Here is a 27,054-nt window from a genome sequence, read left to right on the forward strand (position 1 = left end):
TTGTGGTCCTCCGTGTTGTTGTTGTTGTTGTCCTGACTGTGGTAGGTGTTGTGGTCCTCCGTGTTGTTGTTGTTGTTGTTCTGACTGTGGTAGGCGTTGTGGTCCTCCGTGTTGTTGTTGTTGTTGTCCTGACTGTGGTGGGCGTTGTGGTCTTCCGTGTTGTTGTTGTTGTTGTTGTCCTGACTGTGGTAGGTGTTGTGGTCCTCCGTGTTGTTGTTGTTGTTGTTCTGACTGTGGTAGGCGTTGTGGTCTTCCGTGTTGTTGTTGTTGTTGTTGTTCTGACTGTGGTAGGCGTTGTGGTCTTCCGTGTTGTTGTTGTTGTTGTTGTCCTGACTGTGGTAGGCATTGTGGTCTTCCGTGTTGTTGTTGTTGTTGTTGTCTGGACTGTGGTAGGTGTTGTGGTCTTCTCTGTTGTTGTTGTCCTGACTGTGGTAGGTGTTGTGGTGGTTGTCTGTGTTGTTGTCATGACTGTGGTAGGCATTGTAGTTGTGGTCGTCGTGCTCGTTGTGACAGTGGTAGGCTTTGTGGTTGTTGTGGTAGTTGTTGGGACAGTTGTAGGCTCTGTAGGCTCATACTGTAGAGAGCACACATGCCAAAGACCAGGGGTTGACTTGGGTGACTTATTCCCATGTACCCAAAATGCACTTCCCACACTAGACCCCACAATTCCCCTTCTCCTCAGGTTGCCTCATCTACAGGGACCAGAGTGGGGCTACGAGATCATGGCTGGTACCCAGAGAGCCACTGTGCAGCCCTTGGCTAAATACCCTACCACTGGCCCTGCTCAGAGGCTCTCCCCAGAGCCCTGTTAAGGAAGCCCAGTCCTCCAAGGAGTAACAGTCCAGCCCTCACTACCTGCTTTGGCTGAGAGCACTTGGATTTTGTGAGGACCACAACAAACTACAATACACAGATGAGTAAGAGGGAGGTTGCAGGGCCCCTGAGAGTGGGGGTGCAATAGCCAAGATAGGACACCCAACTCACCTTGCCATAGCCTCTCTCCCCCATTTCTCAGCTTTGCAACCTCAGGCAAAGCTACTCCCTGTCTTACAGCCTCGGTCTCACATTGTGGTGAGGAAGTAAGTGGGTAGGAGAAGGCCATGGCACCCCACTCCAGTACTCTTGCCTGGAAAATCCCATGGATGGAGGAGCCTGGTAGGCTGCAGTCCATGGGGTCGCTAGGAGTCAGACACGACTGAGCGATTTCACTTTGACTTTTCACTTTCATGCACTGGAGGAGGAAATGGCAACCCACTCCAGTGTTCTTGCCTGGAGAATCCCAGGGATGGGGGAGCCTGGTGGGCTGCTGTCTATGGAGTCACACAGAGTCAGACATGACTGAAGCGACTTAGCGTCAGCAGCAGCAGTAAGTGCGTACTTGAGCATGTTAGACAGAGGTTATAGTCCAGTATAGGACATGTCCGCATGGGGGCTTAGAGAATGAGCTCTGTACTCTTGTTCTTAACTAAGGGTGCATGTGCTGCATACATGGGCCTGCACTGCCCAGCTCTTCCCCACATCAATGGCTATGTTGGAGGGAAGCAGAAGGGAAGGGTGCAGAGAGAGCCTATGCCCAGGAAACAGGGAGGCTGAAAGGAGAGGCCCATTCAAGCTGAGGGTGACCCTGTGTTGGGCCCAGAGCCACAGGCAGCTTCAGAGTTCTCTTCTCAATGCACCTATGGACAAACAGCTGTCAGGTGGAAAGACTCTAGTGGGAAAAGTGGAGGTTCAGTCTCAGATCAACAGGAGGATATGCAGGGTGCAGGGGAGACAGACGAGGACTGTCACACTACAAGAACCCACACCAGCTAGGACTGGACACAGGGGCAGTGGCATTAAGCATAGGCATCCCTCCTCCCAGAGAAAACTCACTCCAGGCTGACAGGCTCTGTTGCCCAAGTTGGGCTGCTCAAGGTTAAGCAGCCTGGATGTTTCAGAGCTGGGAAAAGCAGACCCCTGGGAGCAGCACTTTGTTTCCAGTTTCCTCTTCCTGAGCTGAGCCCTGCCCTCCCCACAGTCCTGCAAACTCCCCAGGAACAGAGGGCAGAGGGCAGAGCTGGTTAGCAGAGAGGGGCAGTGGAAGAGCATGAGAAAGGAGGAGAAGCAGAAGGGAGGCTGACGACCTCTGCAAAGTGACCACCAGTGTTCTCCAAACAGTCTTGGGAGGCTGGGGGCTATGATGGTCATGAATGGGTTCAGAGCCCTGTCTGCTGCTGCGGCAATGCAGTGAAGACACACGCTGAGTGGACATGGCCACAGCTCTCCCACCCTCCAGATCCTTGAGCCTTGCACCTTGATTTGAGCCAAGGGGTCTCAGAGCACCTGGACGCTGTTTTCCTAGTACACAGTATCCCATCCTCTCCAACTCACCTCAGCTGGAATCCAGGCTGTAGCCTTGAGCTCCCCACCACAAGCCCTGGGTTAGGGGAGGTGGCATGGTGGGTTCAGGGCACACAGAGCCTCAGCACTGTTTCTGGAGTCTGCTTAGAGCTGGAATTGGTCCCTTTAAAGGGCCTTCAATGACATGGTTCACAGAGAGCAGAGTATCTGCAAGGCCTGAACAGATGCCTACAACCTCGGTGCCCTTATAGAAGAGTTTACAGTGAATTTTGCAAATCTGGTAAAGGGATAAGGGCACCTATCTGGCAGTGAGGTGCTGCCAGAGATGCTTGTCTCATTAGCTACTTGCTAGGCCTTTCTTGAGGAATTTTCTCCCCTCACCTCTTCTTCCCAGGATGCGCCTGCATCTTCTGTTTCTTCTTCCCAAGCTGCAGTCCACTGAGGTTCCCGCAGTCCCACCCTGTCATTCACACAATCCTTGCTGACAATTTTCAAGTCTTCGCCTATAAAGCTGACACCATTGTTCAGGCTGTAATCAATGAAAACCTCCCTAAAGCACAGAAAGGCAGAGGGTAACCACCAGGTCAAAGAGACAGTTTTTTTGGCTCAGTCCATAGCCCACAGTTCTTCTCATGGTAATAACTTTGAACATCAGCCAATCAGGGTTACTGGAGAGCTGTCTGTAGGGTTAAGGGGAGTTTATCCCCAAGCACCATGAGATTGGCCTCTGCAATGAAGGTTATCAGACAATGAGGAGTCCTGAATGGGGTCAGATGTATTCCTGGCCATGAACTAAGTGACCAGGAATAGCTGTACTGTGTCACCATCCTGACTCCTCTGTATGTACAGAGTATGTTGGAGTCCCTTGGAAAAGCTGCCTGGAGCAAAGTTACCATCCCTGGTTGCATATCTTCCAAATCCTGCCCTCAGCAGAACCTGAGTGGGTCTCTGAGCTCCTCGAGGGACCACCAACCAGGCCAGGTGCAGAGGGTGACCTGGGCTGTCCTGAGAAAGACATGTGTTGCCCAGCAGAGGTGACTTCCTACATTCTTGGCCCAAATGGCCTCCCAACCCTAAATACTTACTGTCCAGCCTTGTCAAATATATGTCCTGGGCAAATTAACTTTCCTTGATTCATAGAGATGGGCTTTTCATCTAAAAGAAAACCACACGAGAAGAAAGTCAGCAGACATGTTCACTTATCTGTCCTTCCCATTCTGTTTGCTGTTGGAAGCGGAGCTAACTAACACTTGGGAAGAAGCAACTTTTCTTCTCTTTCTTCTGGTACCATGTACCAGACACTATGTAGAGCTCTGATATTTAGGTTTTATGTTTTCACTTATTTATTTATTTACGATCACTTGATATACAATATAGGTTACCAATGTACAATACTGTGATTCACAGTTTTTGAGGGTTGTATCCTATAAAGTTGTTGTAAAGGGCCTTGATTTTTAGTGTAAAGAAAGCAGACAGAGGCCCTGCTCTCAAGGGCCTGACATCTGTGGGACTGGAGAGAGGGACAGACAGTAAAGTAAGAAACAGTGAACAAAAAGAGAGAAAAGTACTGTGACATCAATAAGCACGGGAAGGTATAAGGGAAGGAGGGAAAGGCACAGCTGCTGAGGAGGAAGTGACCTCTCCTGTCTTTTAGAGACAGGTTCCTTTTAGGAGAAACAGGACATGAAGGGATATTTAGGATTTGCTTCTCAATAATGATTCGGATGACCATTGTATCTACTCCTGTGGACAAGAATTCCTCAGAAGAAATGGAGTAGCCCTCATAGTCAACAAAAGTCTGAAATGCAGTTATTGGATGCAGTCTCATACACAACAGAATGATCTTGGTTCATTTTTGGGGCAAACCATTTAAAATCACAGTAATCCAAGTCTATTCCCCAAACGCTAATGCCAAAGAAGCTGAAGTTGAATGGTTGCCTGAAGACCTATAAGACCTTCTAGAACTAACACCAAAAAAAAAAAAAAAAAAAGATGTCCTTTTCATCATAGGGGATTGGGAAGTCAAGAGATACCTGGAATAACAGGCAAGTTTGGTTTTAGAGTACAAAATGAAGCATAGCAAAGGCTAACAGAGTTTTGCCAGGAGAACACACTGATCATAGCAAACACCCTCTTCCAAAAACACTAGAGACTACTCTATAAATGGATATCACCAGATGGTGAGTACCGAAATCAGATTGATTATATTCTTTGCATCCAAAGACGGAGAAGCTCTATATAGTCAGAAAACAAACAAACAAAAAAAGCTGGAGCTGACTGTGGCTCATATCATGAGCTCTTTATTGCAGAATTCAGGCTTAAATTGAAGAAAGTAGGGAAACCCACTAGACCATTCAGGTATGACCTAAATCAAATTGCGTATGATTATACAGTAGAGGTTGGAGAAGGCAATGGCACCCCACTTCAGTACTTTTGCCTGGAAAGTCCCATGGACGGAGGAGCCTGGTGGGCTGCAGTCCATGGGGTCGCTACGAGTCAGACACGACTGAGCGACTTCACTTTCACTTTTCACTTTCATGCATTGGAGAAGGCAATGGCAACCCACTCCAGTGTTCTTGCCTGGAGAATCCCAGGGATGGGGGAGCCTGGTGGGCTGCTGTCTATGGGGTTGCATAGAGTTGGACACGACTGATGCAACTTAGCAGCAGCAGCAGCATACAGCAGAGGTGACGAATAGATTTAAGGGATTATATGTGGTAGACAGAATGCTCAAAGAACTAAGGACAGAAGTTCATAACATTGTACAGGAGTTGGTGGCCAAAACCATCCCTAAGATAAAGTAATGCAGAAGGCAAAGTGGCTGTCTGAGGAGGCCTTACAAATAGCTGAGAAAATAAGAGAAGAGAAAAGATATACCCATCTGAATGCAGAGTTCCAAAGAATAGCAAAAAGAGATAAAGAAAGCCTTCCTCAGTGATCAATGAAGAAGTGAAATAGAGGAAAACAACAGAATGGAAAAGATGAGAGATCTCTTCAAGGAAATTAGAGATACCAAAGGAACATTTCATGCAAAGATGGGCTCAATAAAGGATAGAAATGGCAAGGACCTAACAGAAGCAGAGCAAGAAGAGATGGCAAGAATACACAGAAGAACTGTGCAAAAGAGATCTTAATGGCCCAGATAACCACGATGGTGTGGCCACTCACCTAGAGTCAGACATCTTGGAGTGTGAAGTCAAGTGGGCCTTAGGAAGCATTACTGTGAACAAAGCTAATGGAGGTGATAGAAATCCACTGAGCTATTTAAAACCCTATAAGGTAATGCTGTTAAAATGCTGCACTCAATATGTCAGCAAATTTGGAAAACTCAGCAGTGGCCATAGGACTGAAAAAGGTCAGTTTTCATTCCAATACCAAAAAAAGGCAATGCCAATGAATGTTCAAACTACAGTGCAATTGTATTCATTTCACATGCTAGCAAGGTAATGCTAAAATCCTTCAATCTAGGCATCAGCGGTATGTGAACAGAGAACTTCTACATGTACAAGCTGGATTTAGAAAAGGCAGAGGAATCAGAGATCAAATTGCCAACATCCATTGGATCATAGAAAAGCAAGGGAATTCCAGAAGAACATCTACTTCTGCTCCATTGACTATGCTAAAACCTTTGACTGCATCACAACAAACTGGAAAATTCTTAAAGAGATGGGAATACTAGACCGTGTTACCTGTCTTCTGAGAAACTTGTATCCAGGTTAAGAAACAACAATTAGAATTGAACATGGAACAATGGACTGGTTCAAAATTGGAAAAGGAGTACATTAAGGCTGTATATTGCTACCCTGCTTATTTAATTATATGCAGAGTCCATCATGACAAATGTCAGGCTGTATGAATCACAGGCTGGAGCCAAGATTGCTAGGAGAAATAACAACCTCAGATATGCAGATGACATCACCCTTATTGCAGAAACTGAAGAGGAACTAAAGAGCCTCTTAATTAGGGTGAAAGAGGAGCATGAAAAAACTGGCTTAAAACTCAACATTCAAAAAACTAAGATCATGGCACCCACTCTCATTGTTTTAAGGCAAATAGATGTAGGGAAAGTGGAAACAGTGACAGATTTTATTTTCTTGGCTCCAAAATCACTGCAGGCAGTGACTATAGCCACAAAATTAAAAGATGCTTGCACCTTGGAAGAAAAACTGTGACAAACCTAGACAGCATATTAAAAAGCAGAGGCATCACTTTGCCAACAAATTTGAGTATAGTAAAAGCTATGGCTTTTCCATTAGTTATGCATGGATGTGACAATTGGACCATAAAGAAGGCTGAGTGCTGAAAAACTGATCCTTTTGAATTGTGGTGCTGGAGAAGACTCTTGAGGGTCCCTTGGACTGTAAGGAGATCAAACCAGTCAATGCTAAAGGAAATCAACCCTGAATGTTCATTGGAAGGACTGATGCTGAAACTGAAGCGCCAATACTTTGGTCACGTGATGTAAAGTGCTGCCTCATTGGAAAAGACCCTGGTGCTTAGGAAAGATTAAGGGTAAGAGGAGAAGAGGGCAAAAGAGAATGAGATGGTTGGATGGCATCACCAACTCAATGGACATGGGTTTGACCAAATTCTGGGAGATAGTGAAGGCCAGGGAAGCCTGGTATGCTGCAGTCCAAGGGGTTGCAAGGAGTAAGACAGGACTTAGCGACTGAACAACAATAAATCAACAGTGAAAGTATTGGCAAAATGCAATTGGCTGGGGTTGATAATTCCATAAGCCTCTTATCCTTACTCATCAGAAGGCAGACAGAATGAAAACCACAATCACAGAAAACTAACCAAACTGATCACATGGACCACAGCCTTGTCTAACTCAATGAAACTAGGACCCATGCTGTGTAGGGCCACCCAAGACAGATAGGATATGGTGGAGAGTTTTGACAAAACGTGGTCCAGAGGGAATGGCAAACCACTTCAGTGTTCTTGCCTTGAGACATGAACAGTATGAAAAGACTGGACACTGAAAGATGAAGTCCCCAGGTCAGTCGGTGCCCAATATGTTATTGGAGAAGAGTGAAGAAATAACTCCAGAAAAAAATGAAGGGATGGAGCCAAAGCAAAAACAATGCCCAGTTGTAGATGTGACTAGTGATGGAAATAAAGTCCAATCCTGTAAAGAACAATATTTCATAGAAACCTGGAATGTTAGGTCTATGAATCAAGGTAAACTGGAAGTGGTCAAACAGGAGATGGCAAGAATGAACAACTGACATTTTAGGAATCAGTGAACTAAAATGGGCTGGAATGGGTGAATTTAATTCAGATGACCATTATATCTACTACTGTGGTCAAGAATCCCTTAGAAGAAATGGAGTAGCCCTCACAGTCAAACAAGAGTCTAAAATGCAGTACTTGGGTGCAATCTTAAAAATGACAGAATGATCTCTTTTCGTTTCCAAGGCAAACCATTCAATATCACAGTAATTCAAGTCTATGCCCCAAACACTAATGCTGAAGAAGCTGAAATTGAACAGTTCTATGAAGACCTACAAGAACTTCTAGAACTAACACACACACACACACAAAATGTCCTTTTCATAGGGGACAGGAATGCAAAAGTAGGAAGTCAAGAGATAGCTGGAGTAACAGGCAAGTTTGGCCTTGGAGTACCAAATGAATTGTACAAAGGCAAAGGCTAACACAGGGCAAAGGCTAACAGAGTTTTGCCAAGAGAATGCACTGGTCATAGAAAACATCCTCTTCCAACAACACAAGAGACAACTCTACACATGGACATCACCAGATGGTAATACCAAAATCAGATTGATTATATTCTTTGCAGTCAAAGATGGAGAAGCTCTATACAGTCAGCAAAAACAAGATCAGAAGCTGACTGTGGCTCAGATCATGAACTCCCTATTTCAAAATTCAGACATAAATTGAAGAAAGTAAGGAAAAACACTAGACCATCCTGACATGACCTAAATCAAACCCCTTATGATTATACAGTGAAAGTGACAAATAGATTCAAGGGATTAGATCTGATAGACAGAGTGCCTGAAGAACTATGGACAGAGGTTTGTGACATTGTATGGGAGGCAGGGATCAAGACCATCCCCAAGAAAAAGAAATGCAAAAAAGGGAAAATTGTTGTCTGAGGATGCCTTACAAATAGCTGAGAAAAGAAGAGAAGTAAAAGGCAAAGGAGAAAGGAAAAGATATAGCCATCTGAATGCAGAGTTCCAAAGAATAGTAAGGAGAGATAAGAAAGCCTTCCTCAGTGATCAATGCAAAGAAATAGAGGAAAACAATACAATGGGAAAGACTAGAGATCTCTTCAAGAAAATTAGAGATACCGACGGAACAATTCATGCAAAGATGGGCAAAATAAAGGACAGAAATGGTATGGACCTAACAGAAGCAGAAGATATTAAGAAAAGGTGGCAAGAATACACAGAAGAACTGTACAAAGAAGATCTTAATAACCCAGATAACAATGATGGTGTGACCACTCACCTAGAGCCAGACATCCTGAAGTCTGAAGTCAAGTGGGCCTTAGGAAGGATCACTACGAATAAAGCTAGTGGAGGTGATGGAATTCCAGCTGAGCTATTTCAAGTCCTAAAATATGATGCTGTGAAAGTGTTGTATTCAGGAAATTTGGAAAACTCAGTAGTGGCCACAGGACTGGAAAAGGTCAACTTTCATTCCAGTTCCAAAAAGACAATGATGAAGAATGCTCAAACTACTGCACAATTGCACTTATCTCACATGCTAGTAAAGTAATGCTCAAAATTCTCTGAGCAAGGCTTCAACAGTATGTGAACCGAGAACTTGCAGATGTTCAAGCTGGATTTAGGAAGGGCAGGGGAACCAGAGATCAAATTGCCAACATCCATTGGATCATAGAGAAAGCAAGAGAATTCCAGAAAAACATCTATTTCTGCTTTATTGACTATGCCAAAGCCTTTGACGGTGTGGATCACAACAACCTGGAAAATTCGTAAAGAGATGGGAATACCAGACCACCTTTCCTGATGGAAAGGACTGATGTTGAAGCTGAAACTCCAATACTTTGGCCACCTGATGTGAAGAGCTGACTCATTTGAAAAGACCCTGATGCTGGGAAAGATTGAAGGCAGGAGGAGAAGGGGACGACAGAGGATGAGGTGGTTGGATGGCATCACTGACACAATGGACATGGGCTTGGGTGGGCTCCAGGAGTGGGTGATGGACAGGGAGGCCTGGCATGCTGTGGTTCATGGGGTTGCAGAGTCAGACATGACTGAGGGACTGAACTGAAGTGTAGGAGGGTCCCTTTTCTCCACATCCTCTCTGGCACTTTTTGTTTAAATGCAATTTTATTTATTTTTTGGTATATATTGTGAGGAAATGTTCTAATCTCATTCTTTTATGTGCTGGTGTCCAATTTTCTCAGTATCACATATTGAAGAGACTGTCTTTTCTCCATTATATTGTTTTTTTACCTCCTTTGTCATAGATTAATTGACCATAGGAGAAGGCAATGGCAACCCAATCCAGTACTCTTGCCTAGAAAATCCCATGGATGGAGGAGCCTGGTAGGCTGCAGTCCATGGGGTCGTGAAGAGTTGGACACGATTGAGTGACTTCACTTTCACTTTTCACTTTCATGCATTGGAGAAGGAAATGGCATCCCACTCCAGTGTTCTTGCCTGGAGAATCCCAGGGACAGGGGAGCCTGGTGGGCTGCTGTCTATGGGGTCGCACAGAGTCGGACACGACTGAAGTGACTTAGCAGCAGCAATTGACCATATGTACATGTGTTTATTTCTGGGATTCGGATCCCTATGCTATGATTTATGTGTCAATTTTTGTTTTGATTACTGTAGTTTTGTGCTATTGTCTGAACACCGGAAGCATGATATCCCTAGTTTTGTTCTTTTTCAAGATTGCTCTGACTATTTGTGGGTTTTTTTTTTTTTTTTTTGTATGTGTGTGGTTCTGTATTCATTTTAAGATTATTTATTCTGTTGTTGTTGTTCAGTTGCTCAGTCATGTCTGACTCTTTGCAACCCCATGGACTGCAACATGCCAGACCTCTCTGTTGTTTACCATCTCCCGAAGTTTTCTCAAGTTCATGTCCATTGCATTGGTGATATCATCTAGCCATCTCATCCTCTGACGCCCTCTTCTCCTTCTGCGCTCAATCTTATTCAACATCAGGGACTTGGGAAAGTCACTGGGAAGTGAGTCAGTTGTTTGCATCAGATGACCAAAATACTGGAGTTTCAGCTTCAGCATTAGTCCTTCCAACAAGTATTCAAGATTGATTTCTCTTAAGACTGACTGGTTTGATCTCCTTGCTGTCCAAGGGACTCCCAGGAGTCCTCTCCAGCACCACAGTTTGAAGGCATCAATTCTTCAGCTCTCTGCCTTCTTTATGGTCCAACTCTCACAACCATACATGACCACTGGGGAAGACCATAGCCTTGACTGTACGTACCTTTGTCAGCAGAGTAATGTCTCTGCTTTTCAACACACTGTCTAGGTTTGTCATCGCTTTCCTGCCAAGAAGCAAACGTCTTCTGATTTCAAGGCTACAGTCACCATCTGCAGTGATTTTAGAGCCCAAGAAGAGGAAATCTGTCACTACTTTCACTTTTTTCCCCCTACATTTGCCATGAAGTAGTGGGGCCAGACGCCACGATCCTAGTTTTGTTTTTTACATATATTTAGTTTTAAGCTGGCTCTTTCACTCTCCTCCTTCACCGTCATCAAGAGGCTGTTAAGTTCCTCTTCACTTCTGCCACGAGAGTGGTATCATCCTCATGTCTAAGGTTGTGGATGTTTCTCCCACCTTTCTTGATTCCAGCTTGTAACTCATCCACCTGGCATTTCTCATGATATGCCCAGCATATAGATGAAACAAACTGGGTTTGTTTATTTATTCTTATTCTATTTCTGTGAAAAATGTCACAGAGTTTTTCCTAGGAATTGCATTAAATTGGTGTATTGTTTTGGGTAATACGGACATCTTAACAATATTAATTCTTCCAATCCATGAACGTGGCCTTTCTTTTCATTTGTGTTTTCTTCATTTTCCTTCATCAATATCTTATAGGTTTTAAGTGGATGACTTTCACCTCCTTGGTTAAGTTTATTGTTAGGTATTTTATTTTTTTTCATGTAATTGTAGATGGGATTAGTTTCTTAAATTCTCTTTCTGATAGTTTATTGTTAGTGTATAGAAATGTAAGAGATTTCTGTATATTAATCTTATTTCCTAAACTTTATTGAATTCATTTACTGTCTTTAATGGTCTTATTAGTGGAGTTATTATTATTATTATTACTTTCTGTGTATAGTATTATACATCTGCAAATAGTGAGAGTTTTACTTTTTCCTTCCTATTTGAACATCTTTTATTTTCTTTTATGCTTACTGTCTCTAGGCCTTCCAATATATGTTCAATAGAAGTGATGAGAATGGACAACTTTGTCTTGTTCCTGATTTTAAAAGAAAAGCTTTTAGCTTTTCACTATTGAGTATTATGTCAGCTGTGGGTTTGTCATGAATGGGTTTCATTAAGTTGAGCTGTGCTCCTTCTGTATCACCTTTGATAAGGTTGTTTTTTTTTTAATCATGAATGTATATTAGTTTTGTCAAATGCTTTGTCTATTGAGATGGTCTATAACTTTTCTTTGTTAGTATGGTGAATTATATTCATTGATTTGTGTATATTGAATCATTCTTCCCATCTCTGGAATAAATCCCACTTCATTAAGGTGTTTTATCCCTTTTTATATATTTTTGAATTCAGTTCACTAATATCTTGTTGAGCTTTTTTCCATCTTTTTTCATCAGAGATAGTGGCCTGTAATTTCTTTTTCTGTAGTGAAAGTTTTCCTTTGTTTTCCTTTGGTAGCTGGGTAATGGTGGCTTTGAACAATGATTTGGGGAGTGTTTCCTCCTCTTCAATATTTTGAAATAGCTTGATAAGGATAGGTATTAGTTCTTTTGTATAAGTTTAGTAGAAATCCCCTCTAAAGCCATTTCTCTTTGGACTTTTGTTTGCTGTGAGTTTTTTTTTTTTTTTTTTACATATTCAATTTCAATACTAGTGGTCAGTCTGTACAGATTATATATTTCTTCCTGATTCAGTCTTGGAAAATTATAAGTTTCTAGGAATTTACGCATTTCTTTTTCATTCAGTTTGTAGGCATATAACTGATTGTAGTATTCCCTTGTGACTTTTTGTATCTCTGTGATACCAGTTGTGATTTTTTTCTCTTTCACTTCTTTTTTTATTTTAAGTCTATTTTTTTTCTTAATGAGCATGGCCAAAGGATTATCAATAATGTTTATCTTTTCAAAAAAGGTGCTAAAGAACATTATTCTAAGTGGTGAAAAATTGAAAGCATTCCCCCTAAGATCAGAAACAAGACAAGGGTGTCCACTTTCACCACTATTACTCAACATAGTTCTGGAAGTCCTAGCTACAGCAATCAGAGAAGAAAAAGAAATAAAAGGAATCCAGATCGGAAAAGAAGAAGTAAAGCTCTCACTGTTTGCAGATGATATGATACTGTACATAGAAAACCCTAAAGATAGTATCAGAAAATTACTAGGGCTAATCAGTGAATTTTGCAAAGTTGCAGGATACAAAATCAATACACAGAAATCACTTGCATATCTATATACTGACAATGAAAAATCAGAAAGAGAAATTAAGGAATCAATCCCATTCACCATTGCAACAAAAAGAATAAAATATCTAGGAATAAATTTACCTAAGGAAACAAAAGAATCATACACAGAAAATTATAAGACACTGATGAAAGAAATCAAAGGTGCATAAACAGGTGGAGAGACATTCCAGGTTCCTGGGTATGAAGAATTAATATTGTGAAAATGACTATACTACCAAATGCAATCTACAGATTAAATGCAATTCCTATCAAATTACCAATGGCATTTTTCACAGAACTAGAACAAAAAATTTCACAATTAACATGGAAACACAAAAGACCCCAAATAGCCAAAGCAGTCTTGAGAAAGAAGAATGGAGCTGGAGGAATCAATCTTCCTGATTTCAGGTTATGCTACAAAGCTACAGTCATCAAGACAGTATGGTACTGGCACAAAAGCAGAAATATAGACCAATGGAACAAGATAGAAAGCCCAGAAATAAACCCATGCACCTATGGGTATCTTATTTTTGACAAACGAGGCAAGAGTATACAATGCGGCAAAGACAGCCTCTTCAATGAATGGTACTGGAAAATTGGACAGCTATATGTAAAAGAATGAAATTAAAACACTTCGTAACACGATACATAAAGATAAACTCAAAATGGATTAAAGACCTAAATGTAAGACCAGAACTTACATATAAAACTCTTAGAGGAAAACATAGGCAGAACACTTGATGGCATAAATCAAAGCAAGATCCTCTATGACCCACCTACTAGAGTCATGGAAATAAAAACAAAAGTAAACAAGTGGAACCTGATTAAACTTAAAAGTTTTTGCACAGCAAAGTAAACTATAAGCAAGGTGAAAAAACAAAATTCAGAATGGGAGAAAATAATAGCTAATGAAACAACTGACAAAGGATTAATTTACAAAATATATAAGCAGCTTATACAACTCAATACCAGAAAAACAAACAACCCAATCAAAAAGTGGGAAAAAGACTTAAACAGACATTTCTCCAAAGAAGACATACAGATGGCTAACAAACACATGAAAAGATGCTCAACATCACTCATTATTAGAGAAATGCAAATCAAAACCACAATGAGATATCACCTCAAACCAGTCAGAATGGCCCTCATCAAAAAGTCTACAAACAATAAATTCTGAAGAGGGTGTGGAGAAAAGGGAACACTCTTGCACTGTTGATGGGAATGTAAATTGATACAGTCACTACGGAAGATGGTTTGGAGATTCCATAAAAAACTAGGAGTAAACCCACCATATGACCCAGTAATCCCACTCCTAGGCATATATCCTGAGGAAACCAGTGTTGAAAAAGACACATGTATTCCATTGATCATTGCAACACTACATACAATAGCTAGAACATGGAAGCAACCTAGATATCCATTGACAGATGAATGGATAAAGAAGTTGTGGAGGCAGTCCCAAGATGGCGGAAGAATAAGACGGGGAGACCACTTTCTCCCCCACAAATTCATCAAAAGAACATTTTTTAAACTCTGAGTAAATTCCACAAACAACTTCTGAATGCTGGCAGAGGACATCAGGCACCCAGAAAAGCAGCCCATTGTCTTCTAAAGGAGATAGGGAAAAATATAAAAGACAAAAAGAGAGACAAAAGAGGTAGGGATGGAGCTCCATCCCAGGAAGGGAGTCTTAAAAAGAGAGAAGTTTCCAAACACCAGGAAACACTCTCACTGCCGAGTCTGTGGCGAACCTTAGAAGCACAGAGGGCAACATAACAGGGAGGGAAACTAAATAAATAATTAAAACCCACAGATTACGTGCCCAACTGTAACTCCCCCAGCGGAGAAGCAGCGCAGACGCCTGCATCCGCCACTAGCAGGCGGGGGCTGGGTGGGGAGACCCGGGCTGCATTGCTTAGAGTAAGGACCTGGCCTGAATGCCCCGAGGGCAATCTGAGGGAACTAACTTGGGCTAGCAAACCAGACTGTGGGATAGCTACAACGTGAAAAGTCCTAAGACACTGCCAGGCCCACGCACAGAACAAAGGACTGACTAGAGCTATGCGAAAACCCCTAACCTAAGACACCGTCAGGCCCGCTCACACAACAAAGGACTGAACAGAGCCAGCTGGCTACAGACCATCCCCCTCTGGTGACAGGCAGGCAGAGCCAGAAGGGGGCAATCGCTGCTGCAGAGAGGCAGTATCTACCAAACTGCAAGCAGGCTTCTTTGCTAACTGAGACTTCTTGGGATTCTGGATGGTCAACATCCGCCTGAGAAGGTGCGCCAGTTGTACACCCAGAAAACTGAGCGGCAGGGACAGGGAGGTGATAAGTCGCAGTGACCACACTCGCCAAACATCTCATCACCTGAGCTGCTCAGACCTGGGAAGGGCACAAACGCAGGCCCAACCGAGTCTGCACCTCTGAGGACTACCCGAGTGCCTGAACCTGAGCAGCTTAGACCTGGGAAGTGCATACAACCCAGGGCTGGCCTCGGATGGTTCCCAGTGGAGCAACCTAGAGCCTAAGCAGTGTAGACAGGGAAAGCACACACGCTGTGAGCGGGGGCAGGCCCAGTGTGCCTGAGACACTGTGAGCACACGCCAGTGTTATTTGTTTGCAGCGTCCCTCCCTCCCCACAGCACGACTGAACAAGTGAGCCTAAAAAAGTGTCCACCACCGTCCCCTTTGTGTCAGGGCAGAAATCAGACACTGAAGAGACCAGCAAACAGAAGAAGCTAAAACAGAGGGAACCACCTTGGAAGTGACAGATGCAATAGATTAAAACCCTGTAGTTAGTACCAACTACATAAGAAGGGGCCTACAGATCTTGAGAAATATAAACTGGATCAAGGAACTAGCCAAAAATGAACTGACCCCACACTGCCCACAACAATACCAGAGAAAGTCCTAGATATATTTTTACTATTTTTACTATCATTCTTTATTTTTTTTAATTAAAAAAAATTTTAAGTCCTCTAATACTCCTTTAATTTTCATTTTTATAACCTACTATTACTTTGGAAAAAAAAAAGAGACCCTATTTTTTAAAGTAAACTTCATATATATATATATTTTATAATTTTTGTGACTTTTTTCTTTTTCTTTTCTTTAATATTGTATTTTTGAAAATCCAACCTCTACTCTAGATTTTAATCTTTGCTTTTTGGTATTTGTTATCAATTTTGTACCTTTAAGAACCCAATCTTCAGTACCCATTTTTACTTGGGAGCGAGATTACTGGCTTGACTGCTCTCTCCCTCTTTGGACTCTCCTTTTTATCCACCAGGTCACCTCTATTTGCCCCCTCCCCCTTCTCTTCTCTACCCAACTCTGAATCTCTTTGTGTGTTCCAGACTGTGGAGAACACTTAGAGAACTGACTACTGGCTGGATGTCTCTCTCCTTTTGATTCCCCCTTTATTGTCCTGGCCACCTCTGTCTCCTTCCTCCCTCTTCTCTTATCTGTATAACTCTGTGAACATCTCTGAGCGGTCCAGACTGTGGAGCACACATAAGGATGTGATTACTGGCTAGCTTGCTCTCTCCTCTTTTGATTCCACCTCATCTCATCCTGTCACCTCTATCTCCCTCCTCCCTCTTCTCTTCTTCATGTAACTCTGTGAACCTCTCTGGGTGTCCCTCACTGTGGAGAAAGTTTTCATCTTTAACCTAGATGTTTTATCAAAGGTGCTGTATAGACAGAGAAGTCTTGAGGCTACTGTAAAAATAAGACTGAAAGCCAGAAGCAGGAGGTTTAAGTCCAAATCCTGAGAACACCAGAGAACTCCTGACTCCAGGGAACATTAATTAATAGGAGCTCATCAAATGCCTCCATACCTACACTGAAACCAAGCCCCACCCAAGGGCCAAGTTCCAGAGCAAGACATATCACACAAATTCTCTGGCAACACAGGAACATAGCCCTGAGCTTCAATATACAGGCTGCCTAAAGTCACTCCAAACCCATTGACATCTTATAACTCATTACTGGACACTTCATTGCACTCCAGAGAGAAGAAATCCAGCCCCACCCATCGGAACAGTGACACAAGCTTCCCTAACCAGGAAACCTTGACAAGCCACCTATACAACCCCACCCACAGAGAGGAAACTCCACAATAAAGAGAACTCCACATATTGCCAGAATACAGAAAGGCCATCCCAAACACAGCAATATAAACAGACGAAGAGACAGAGGAATACCCAGGAGGTAAAGGAACAGGATAAATGCCCACCAAACCAAACAAAAGAGGAAGAGATACGGAATCTATCTGATAAATAATTCCAAATAATGATAGTGAAAATGATCCAAAATCTTGAAAACAAAATGGAATCACAGATAAAATAGCCTGGAGACAAGGACTGAGAAGATGCAAGAAAGGTTTAACAAGGACCTAGAAGAAATAAAAATGAGTCAATATATAATGAATAATGCAAAAAATGAGATCAAAAACACTCTGGAGGGAACAAATAGTAGAATAATGGAAGCAGAAGATAGGATTAGTGAGGTAGAAGATAGAATGGTAGAAATAAATGAATCAGAGAGGAAAAAAGAAAGACGAATTAAAAGAAATGAGGACAATCTCAGAGACCTCCAGAACAATGTTAAAGGCCCCAACATTCGAATTATAGAAGTCCCAGAAGAAGACAAAAAGAAAGACCATGAGAAAATACTTGATATAATAGTTGAAAACTTCCCTAAAATGGGGAAGGAAATAATCACCCAAGCCCAAGAAACCCAGAGAGTCCCAAACAGAATAAACCCAAGGCAAAACACCCCAAGACACATATTAATCAAATTAACAAAGATCAAACACAAAGAACAAATATTAAAAGCAGCAAGGGAAAAACAACAAATAACACACAAGAGGTTTCCCATAAGGATAACAGCTGATCTTTCAATAGAAACTCTTCAGGCAGGAGGGAATGGCGGGACATACTTAAAGTCATGAAAGAAAATAACCTACAGCCCAGATTACTGTACCCAGCAAGTATCTCATTCAAATATGAAGCTTATGATAATCAAAAGCTTTACAGACAAGCAAAAGCTGAGAGAATTTAGCACCACCAAACCAGCTCTCCAACAAATGCTAAAGGATCTTCTCTAGACAGGAAACACAAAAAGGGTGTATAAACTCGAGCCCCAAACCATAAAGTAAATGGCAATGGGATCATACTTATCAATAATTACCTTAAACGTAAATGGGTTGAATGCCCCAACCAAAAGACAAAGACTGGCTGAATGGGTACAAAAACAAGACCCCTATATATGTTGGGGTGGGTCTACAAGAGACCCACCTCAAAACAAGGGACACATACAGACTGAAAGTGAAGGGCTGGAGTAAGATATTCCACACAAATAGAGACCAAAAGAAAGCAGGAATAGCAATACTCATATCAGATAAAATAGACTTTAAAACAAAGGCTGTGAAAAGAGACAAAGAAGGACACTACATAATGATCAAATGATCACTATCAGGACAAGGGTGCCCACTTTCATCACTACTATTCAACATAGTTTTGGAACTTTTGGCCACAGCAATCAGAGCAGAAAAAGAAATAAAAGGAATCCAGATTGGAAAAGAAGAAGTAAAACTCTCACTTTTTGCAGATGACATGATCCTCTACATAGAAAACCCTAAAGACTCCACCAGAAAATTACTAGAGCTAATCAATGACTATAGTAAAGTTGCAGGATATAAAATCAACACACAGAAATCCCTTGCATTCCTATACACTAATAATGAGAAAATAGAAAGAGAAATTAAGGAAACAATTCCATTCACCATTGCAATGAAAAGAATAAAATACTTAGGAATATATCTACCTAAAGAAACTAAAGACCTATATATAGAAAACTATAAAACACTGGTGAAAGAAATCAAAGAGGACACTAATAGATGGAGAAATATACCGTATTCATGGATCGGAAGAATCAATATAGTGAAAATGAGTATACTACCCAAAGCAATCTATAGATTCAATGCAATCCCTATCAAGCTACCAACAGTATTTTTCACAGAGCTAGAACAAATAATTTTACAATTTGCATGGAAATACAAAAAACCTCGAATAGCCAAAGCAATCTTGAGAAAGAAGAATGAAACTGGAGGAATCAACCTGCCTGACTTCAGGCTCTACTACAAAGCCACAGTCATCAAGACAGTATGCTACTGGCACAAAGACAGAAATATAGATCAATGGAACAAAGTAGAAAGCCCAGAGATAAATCCACACACCTATGGACACCTTATCTTTGACAAAGGAGGCAAGAATATGCAATGGAGAAAAGACAATCTCTTTAACAAGTGGTGCTGGGAAAACTGGTCAACAACCTGTAAAAGAATGAAACTAGAACACTTTCTAACACCATACACAAAAATAAACTCAAAATGGATTAAAGATCTAAACCTAAGACCAGAAACTACTAAACTCCTAGAGGAGAACATAGGCAAAACACTCTCTGACATACATCACAGCAGGATCGTCTATGACCCACCTCCCAGAATATTGGAAATAAAAGCAAAAATAAACAAATGGGACCTAATTAAAATTAAAAGCTTCTGCACAACAAAGGAAACTCGAAGCAAGGTGAAAAGACAGCCTTCAGAATGGGAGAAAATAATAGCAAATGAAGCAACTGACAAAGAACTAATCTCAAAAATAAACAAGCAACTCCTGCAGCTCAATTCCAGAAAAATAAATGACCCAATCAAAAAATGGGCCAAAGAACTAAATAGACATTTCTCCAAAGAAGACATACAGCTGGCTAACAAACACATGAAAAGATGCTCAACATCACACAATGAGGTACCATTTCACGCAGTCAGAATGGCTGCTATCCAAAAGTCTACAAGCAATAAATGCTGGAGAGGGTGTGGAGAAAAGGGAACCCTCTTATACTGTTGGTAGAATGAAAACTAGTACAGCCACTATGGAGAACAGTGTGGAGATTCCTTAAAAAACTGGAAATAGAACTGCCATAAGACCCAGCAATCCCACTGCTGGACATACACACCGAGGAAACGAGAATTGAAAGAGACACATGTACCCCAATGTTCATCGCAGCACTGTTTATAATAGCCAGGACATGGAAGCAACCTAGATGTCCATCAGCAGATGAATGGATAAGAAAGCTGTGGTACATATACACAATGGAGTATTACTCAGCCATTAAAAAGAATACATTTGAATTAGTTCTAATGAGGTGGATGAAACTGGAGCCTATTATACAGAGTGAAGTAAGCCAGAAAGAAAAACATAAATACAGTATACTAAGTGCCTGATGAACTATAGAATGAGGTTCATGACATTGTACAGGAGACAGGGATCAAGACCATCCCCATGGAAAAGAAATGCAAAAAAGCAAAAGGGCTGTCTGGGGAGGCCTTACAAATAGCTGTGAAAAGAAGAGAAGCGAAAAGCAAAGGAGAAAAGGAAAGATATAAACATCTGAATGCAGAGTTCCAAAGAATAGCAAGAAGAGATCAGAAAGCCTTCTTCAGCGATCAATGCAAAGAAATAGAGGAAAACAACAGAATGGGAAAGACTAGGGATCTCTTCAAGAAAATCAGAGATACCACAGGAACATTTCATGCAAAGATGAGCTCGATAAAGGACAGAAATGGTATGGACCTAACAGAAGCAGAAGATATTAAGAAGAGATGGCAAGAATACACAGAAGAACCATACAAAAAAGATCTTCACGACCCAGATAATCACGATGGTGTGATCACTGACCTAGAGCCAGACATCCTGGAATGTGAAGTCAAGTGGGCCTTAGAAAGCATCACTACCAACAAAGCTATTGGAGGCAATGGAATTCCAGTTGAGCTATTCCAAATCCTGAAAGATGATGCTGTGAAAGTGCTTCACTCAATATGCCAGCAAATTTGGAAAACTCAGCAGTGGCCACAGGACTGGAAAAGGTCAGTTTTCATTCCAATCCCAAAGAAAGGCAACACCAAAGAGTGCTCAAACTACCACACAATTGCACTCATCTTACACACTAGTTAAGTAATGCTCAAAATTCTCCAAACCAGGCTTCAGCAATATGTGAACCGTGAACTTCCTGATGTTCAAGCTGGTTTTAGAAAAGGCAGAGGAACCAGAGATCCAATTGCCAACATCTGCTGGATCATGGAAAAAGCAAGAGAGTTCCAGAAAAGCATCTATTTCTGCTTTATTGACTATGCCAAAGCCTTTGACTGTGTGGATCACAATAAACTGGAAAATTCTTCAAGAGATGGGAATACCAGACCACCTGATCTGCCTCTTGAGAAATTTGTATGTAGGTCAGGAAGCAACAGTTAGAACTGGACATGGAACAACAGACTGGTTCCAAATAGGAAAAGGAGTTCGTCAAGGCTGTATATTGTCACCCTGTTTATTTAACTTCTATACAGAGTACATCATGAGAAACGCTGGACTGGAGGAAGCACAAGCTGGAATCAAGATTGCCGGAAGAAGTATCAATAACCTCGGATATGCAGATGACAGCACCCTTATGGCAGAAAGTGAAGAGGAACTAAACAGCCTCTTGATGAAAGTGAAAGTGGAGAGTGAAAAAGTTGGCTTAAAACTCAACATTCAGAAAACTAAGATCATGGCATCTGGTCCCATCACTTCATGGGAAATAGATGGGGAAACAGTGGAAACAGTGTCAGGCTTTATTTTTCTGGGCTCTAAAATCACTACAGATGGTGTCTGCAACCATAAAATTAAAAGATGCTTACTCCTTGGAAGGAAAGTTATGACCAACCTAGATAGCATATTCAAAAGCAGAGACATTACTTTGCCAACAAAATTTCGTCTAGTCAAGGCTATGGTTTTTCCTGTGGTCATGTATGGATGTGAGAGTTGGACTGTGAAGAAGGCTGAGTGCTGAAGAATTGATGCTTTTGAAGTGTGGTGTTGGAGAAGACTCTTGAGAGTCCCTTGGACTAAAAGGAGATCCAACCAGTCCATTCTGAAGGAGATCAGCCCTGGGATTTCTTTGGAAGGAATGATGCTAAAGCTGAAACTCCAGTACTTTGGCCACCTCATGCGAAGAGTTGACTCACTGGAAAAGACTCTGATGCTGGGAGGGATTGGGGGCAGGGGGAGAAGGGGACGACAGAGGATGAGATGGCTGGATGGCATCACTGACTCGATGGACGTGAGTCTCAGTGAACTCCGGGAGTTGGTGATGGACAGGGAGGCCCGACGTGCTGCTATTCATGGGGTCGCAAACAGTCGGACACGACTGAGCTACTGATCTGATCTGATCTGAACATATATATATGGAATTTAGAAAGATGGTAATGATAACCCTGTATGAGAGACAGCAAAAGAGACACACATGTATAAAATAGTCTTTTGGATTCCATGGGAGAGGGAGAGGGTGGGATAATTTGGGAGAATGGCATTGAAACATATACAATATCATATATGAAATGAATCACCAGTCCAGGTTTGATGCATGATACAGGATGCTAGGGGCTGGTGCACTGGGATGACCCAGAGGAATGGCATGGGGAAGGAGGTGGGAGCGGGGTTCCAGATGGGGAACACTTGTACACCCGTGGCGGATTCTTGTTGATGTATTGCAAAACCATTACAATATTGTAAAGTAATTAGCCTCCAATTAAAATAAATAATTTATATTTTAAAATATATATATTATATTTATATAATTTATATTATTATTTATATATTTATTTATTAATAATAAATAATAATAAATATTTATATATTATTTAATTATTATTAAATAATTTATATTTAAAAAAAAGAAGAAAGCTGAGTGCCAAAGAATTGATGCTTTTGAACGGTGGTGTTGGAGAAGACTCTTGAGAATCCCTTGGACTGCAAGGAGATCCAACCAGTCCATTCTGAAGGAGATCAGTCCTGGGTGTTCATTGGAAGGACCCATGCTAAAGCTGAAACTCCAATATTTAGGCCACCTCATGGGAAGAGTTGACTCAGTTGAAAAGATCCTGATGCTGGGAGGGATTGAGGGCAGGAGGAGAAGGGGACGACAGAGGTTGAGATGGCTGGATGGCATCACCGACTCAATGGACGTGAGTCTGAGTGAACTCTGGGAGTTGGAGATGGACAGGGAGACCTGGCATGCTGGGATTCATGGGGTCACAAAGAGTCGGACACGACTGAGTGAACTGAACTGAACGGAAATGATTCACTTTAAAGGATATCGTACTGTCTTAAGAAGTTTCTTCAGTACACTGATGATGATTCACCTAGGATAACTTCTTTTAGTCTAGCTTTACCTCCTTCGCCTAATAATCAAAACTAAAACAGTGTGTGAAATAGGACAAATATAATGCCCCCATGTTACTATCTAAGAAGTTATTCATGTTGAAAATATTGTTATTATACTTAGGATGCAATCTGAGTCAGCTGTGGTTTAGCTCTGCCAGGTTAGTTGAAGAATAAAACATGGATGGAATCCACTAAAAAAAAAAAAAAAAAGAAGTTGTGGTACATATACACAATGGAATATTACTCAGCCATAAAAGGAAGGCATTTGAGTCAGTTCTGATGAAGTAGATGAACCTAGAACCTATTATACCAGAGTGAAGTGAGCCAGAAAGAGAAAGATAAATATCGTATTCTAACACACATATACAGAATCTAGAAAAATGAATTTATTTACAGGGGAGCAGTGGAGAAACAGACATAGAGAATAGACTTATGGACATAGGGAGAGGGGAGGAGAGGGTGAGATGTATGGAAAGAGTAACATGGAAACTTACATTACCATATGCAAAATAGATAGCCAACGAGTTTGCTGTAGGGCTCAGGAAACTCAAACAGGGGCTCTGTATCAACCTAGAGGGGTGGGATGGGGAGGGAGATGGGAGGGAGCTTCAAAAGCGAAGGGGTATATGTATACCTATGGCCGATTCATGTTGAGGTTTGATAGAAAACAACAAAATTCTGTAAAGCAATTATACTTCAATAAAAAAAAATAAAGAAAAAAAAGATGCTAAGGGATTGATTATTTTCAGATTTCCATATGAAGGGAGAGTTAACCAGGCTTCCAGCCAAGTCCCCCCTCCACTTGTCAATTTTGCTGCTATCATTAAAGTGTCTACAGTGAGAGGCCAGTAAGAACTTTGAAGGCTTTGTTGGGTGAAGGGAATGCAGTGTGTTGTGGCATATTTCTTACTTGGAGGTATCAAGGGATTTACTTACCAAAGACTTTGCCGGAGCCCAGCTGATATCTGCAAACAATTTCATCCTTCCTTTTTTCATCTAGGCCAGATGCAAAAAATGTCACATCATAGGCTACTGCAAAAGTAACATCCAAAGGTCTGTGTTAGAAGGGCCTCAGTGCTGTCTTCCCTCTGATCTCACAGTTACAGAATTTTACCCAAAACTGAACTCCCAAGTGACTTCTATGAGGAAGCAGACAGAATTTCACCCAAAACTGAACTCTCAAGTGACTTCTATGAGGAAGCAGCTCTGTCTGAACCAAACTCTGGTTACCTCTTGTGCAAGATCCTCACTGAGTGTCCACTCTGAGGCTACTGGGCTGGGCTTTGAGACCTTGGGGTGCTGCTACAAACCTGAATGAACAGTAGAGCTAAAAGACACCCAGTCTCATACCCTCCACAGGGGTAAATCAAGACCCGGAAAAGCCACGCTCTTCCCTAAGTGGTATAGGCAGTGCTTGCCACTGAAAATCACAGAGGAACCAAGACAACACAGGCTGAAGACAGTCCTGACCCTCGTCTGAGCTCGGCACACAAGCCCGGTGCCTGTGGGACTTTCTGACACTTGAGAATCTGTTCCTCCCTGTGTTTCTCTGTGTCTATGGCAGGCTAGACACCCCAGGAGCAAAACCAGGACCTGGGTGAGGCATGCAATGAGGCAAGGACCCTGCACAGGAGACTCCCCATGGAGGGTGGAATCCTGTCTTAGCTGTGGTTCTGAAGTCTGCAGTGACTATTCTTCCCCTCCTTCTTCCTGCCCCTTCACCTGCCTCACACAATGCCCTACCCCCACCACAGAGATTCACCAAGCATTTCCTTTAGCCAGGGTGGTAGACACTGATATGCAGTTCTGGGCCATAGCCCCTCGCCAGACTACTGGGTCCCCAGGGGTGCTTCCTGGCAACTGAAACAAATACCGGGGGATCCAGAGAGGGCAAGTCATAGGCCTGCCCCTGGGGAGCTGGCCAGGGTAAATGCAGGCCATCCTACTGCAAGTCCATGGTCTTTAGCCTCCACCCCTGCAGCCTGGCCCAGCTTGGCTAGTTCCAGTTGCATATTCTTGATTTACCCAAGGTCAGTTAACTTGGGAAGCATTCCTCAGAAATGCCAGCACAGCCCTAGACCTGGCAGTCCTGATTTTTCCGGCTTTAGGTGTTCCTGCGGCCCCCATCATATCAAGGTGGGGTTTGCAAATTCTCTTTTGAAGTAAATAGATTCTTGGCCAGTTGGCTGACACTAGCCTGCTAACATGTTATGACAGACTGTTTTTAAGCAGAAACCCTCATAAGGGACCTAGCAGTCCCAGCCTTATGGTGAAGATTGAGCCCAGCCTCTTCCTCCATTGGAAGACGAGGGAGGGCAGCAGCAGAGGTCAGGGCTGGCTGGTAGCCCAGGCCACAGGCCACACTGGCTTTTGCCCTCTGCCTGGCGCCTTCCTTCCTCCTTGGGTCTCCTGCTGCCTCCAGCCCAGCTCGGGTGCTGCTTCACCTTCGCAGTGGAGCCCCTCTGCCCCAGGCACTGCGGCTTTCAAAGGAGGGCTTATGAACTCTGGCAAGTCTCCAAAGTGGAAGACAGGGTGATGGTTTTAGTATTTCGGCAAAAGAGACTTAAAGGTAAAGGCCTTTTGCTTTATCAAGAAAGCTGCTCCTTTTGTTTCCTAAACCTCTACCTCAGCACCCCAATCCCTCCAACAGTATCAACCACAGGACGAAAATGAAGTGACAAGGAGGTCTAAGATCAGCTTCCAGGGCTGCATTTGCTGCATTTCCACATGCAGTCCACTGCCCACCAGCTCTCATGTGGCAGAAGGACTGACTGGCTCTGGAAGGGAGACCAATCCTTTCTGGAATGCAGAGCTTTCTCTCTGAAAGAAAATACATATACCAGGCCACCCGGGGGCTCCAATGAGAGGAGCTGGGAAGGCAGGCCTCTCCCTGAGAAGGCTGATGGAGATGAGCAGATGCCCAGGAAGAGGGCATCTGACTTGCTTGAGACGGACTAGGGTACACAGATGGACGTGACCTGCCCTGGGGAGGGCAGGTCTTGGAGCACCACATGCTACTTGGCACAGCCACTTTGAGAGAAACTTAACACGACGAAATGTGACCTGGCTTTCCCTTATGGCAGCAGGTCAACTTCTGGTCCTTTTCCAAGCTCACAGAGAGGTAATTACCAAGATGGTCCTATAGTATAACTTCTGCTGCTGCTAAGTCGCTTCAGTCGTGTCTGACTCTGTGCGACCCCATAGACGGCAGCCCAACCAGGCTCCCCCGTCCCTGGGATTTTCCAGGCAAGAACACTGGAGTGGGGTGCCATTGCCTTCTCCAATGCATGAAGGTGAAAAGTGAAAGTGAAGTCGCTTAGTCGTGTCCGACCTGTAGCAACCCCATGGACTGCAGCCTACCAGGCTCCTCTGTCCATGGGATTCTCCAGGCAAGAGTACTGGAGTGGGGTGCCATCGCCTTCTCTGAGTGTAACTTCTAGTATCTACCAATTAGGAACAATCTGAATACTGACCAAGGGAGAGTAATGAAATAAACTGGTCCATCCATAAAATGAAATACTGTGTAGAAGGTTGGAAAACACTATGTACTACAAGATGCCATGAATGTAAAAATATCCTTGTAAAGTATAGTTAGGTAGGAATTTACATACAAAAGGGCTTCCCTAGTGGCTCAGTTGGTAAAGAATCGACCTTGTAATGCAGGAGACCTGTGTTAGATCCCTGGCTTGGGAAGAGCCCCTGGAGAAGGGAATGGCTACCTACTCCAGTATTCTTACCTGGAGAATTCCTTGGCCAGAGGAGCCTGGTGGGTACAATCCATGGGGTTGCAAAGAGTTGGACACAACTGAGCCACCAAC

At 42.6% G+C, this 27,054-nt stretch overlaps 1 protein-coding gene across 1 annotated transcript in view; it reads right to left on the reverse strand.

Moving 5' to 3' along the window:
• Window positions 1-364: 364 nt before the first annotated feature.
• The window catches only part of LOC132344150 (anthrax toxin receptor-like), a 39,389-nt gene continuing 12,699 nt past the window's right edge, over window positions 365-27,054 (reverse strand). The window contains exons 10-12 of the mRNA XM_059882703.1: window positions 24,173-24,268; window positions 3,426-3,495; window positions 365-574 (exon numbers count right to left, since the gene is read on the reverse strand). Coding sequence (XP_059738686.1) covers window positions 463-574; window positions 3,426-3,495; window positions 24,173-24,268 — 278 coding nt within the window. The 3' untranslated portion in view covers window positions 365-462. The remainder of the gene's footprint in view (window positions 575-3,425; window positions 3,496-24,172; window positions 24,269-27,054) is intronic.

Source organism: Bos taurus, chromosome 28, assembly GCF_002263795.3.
Source record: "Bos taurus isolate L1 Dominette 01449 registration number 42190680 breed Hereford chromosome 28, ARS-UCD2.0, whole genome shotgun sequence".
NCBI classification, from domain to species: domain Eukaryota; kingdom Metazoa; phylum Chordata; class Mammalia; order Artiodactyla; family Bovidae; genus Bos; species Bos taurus.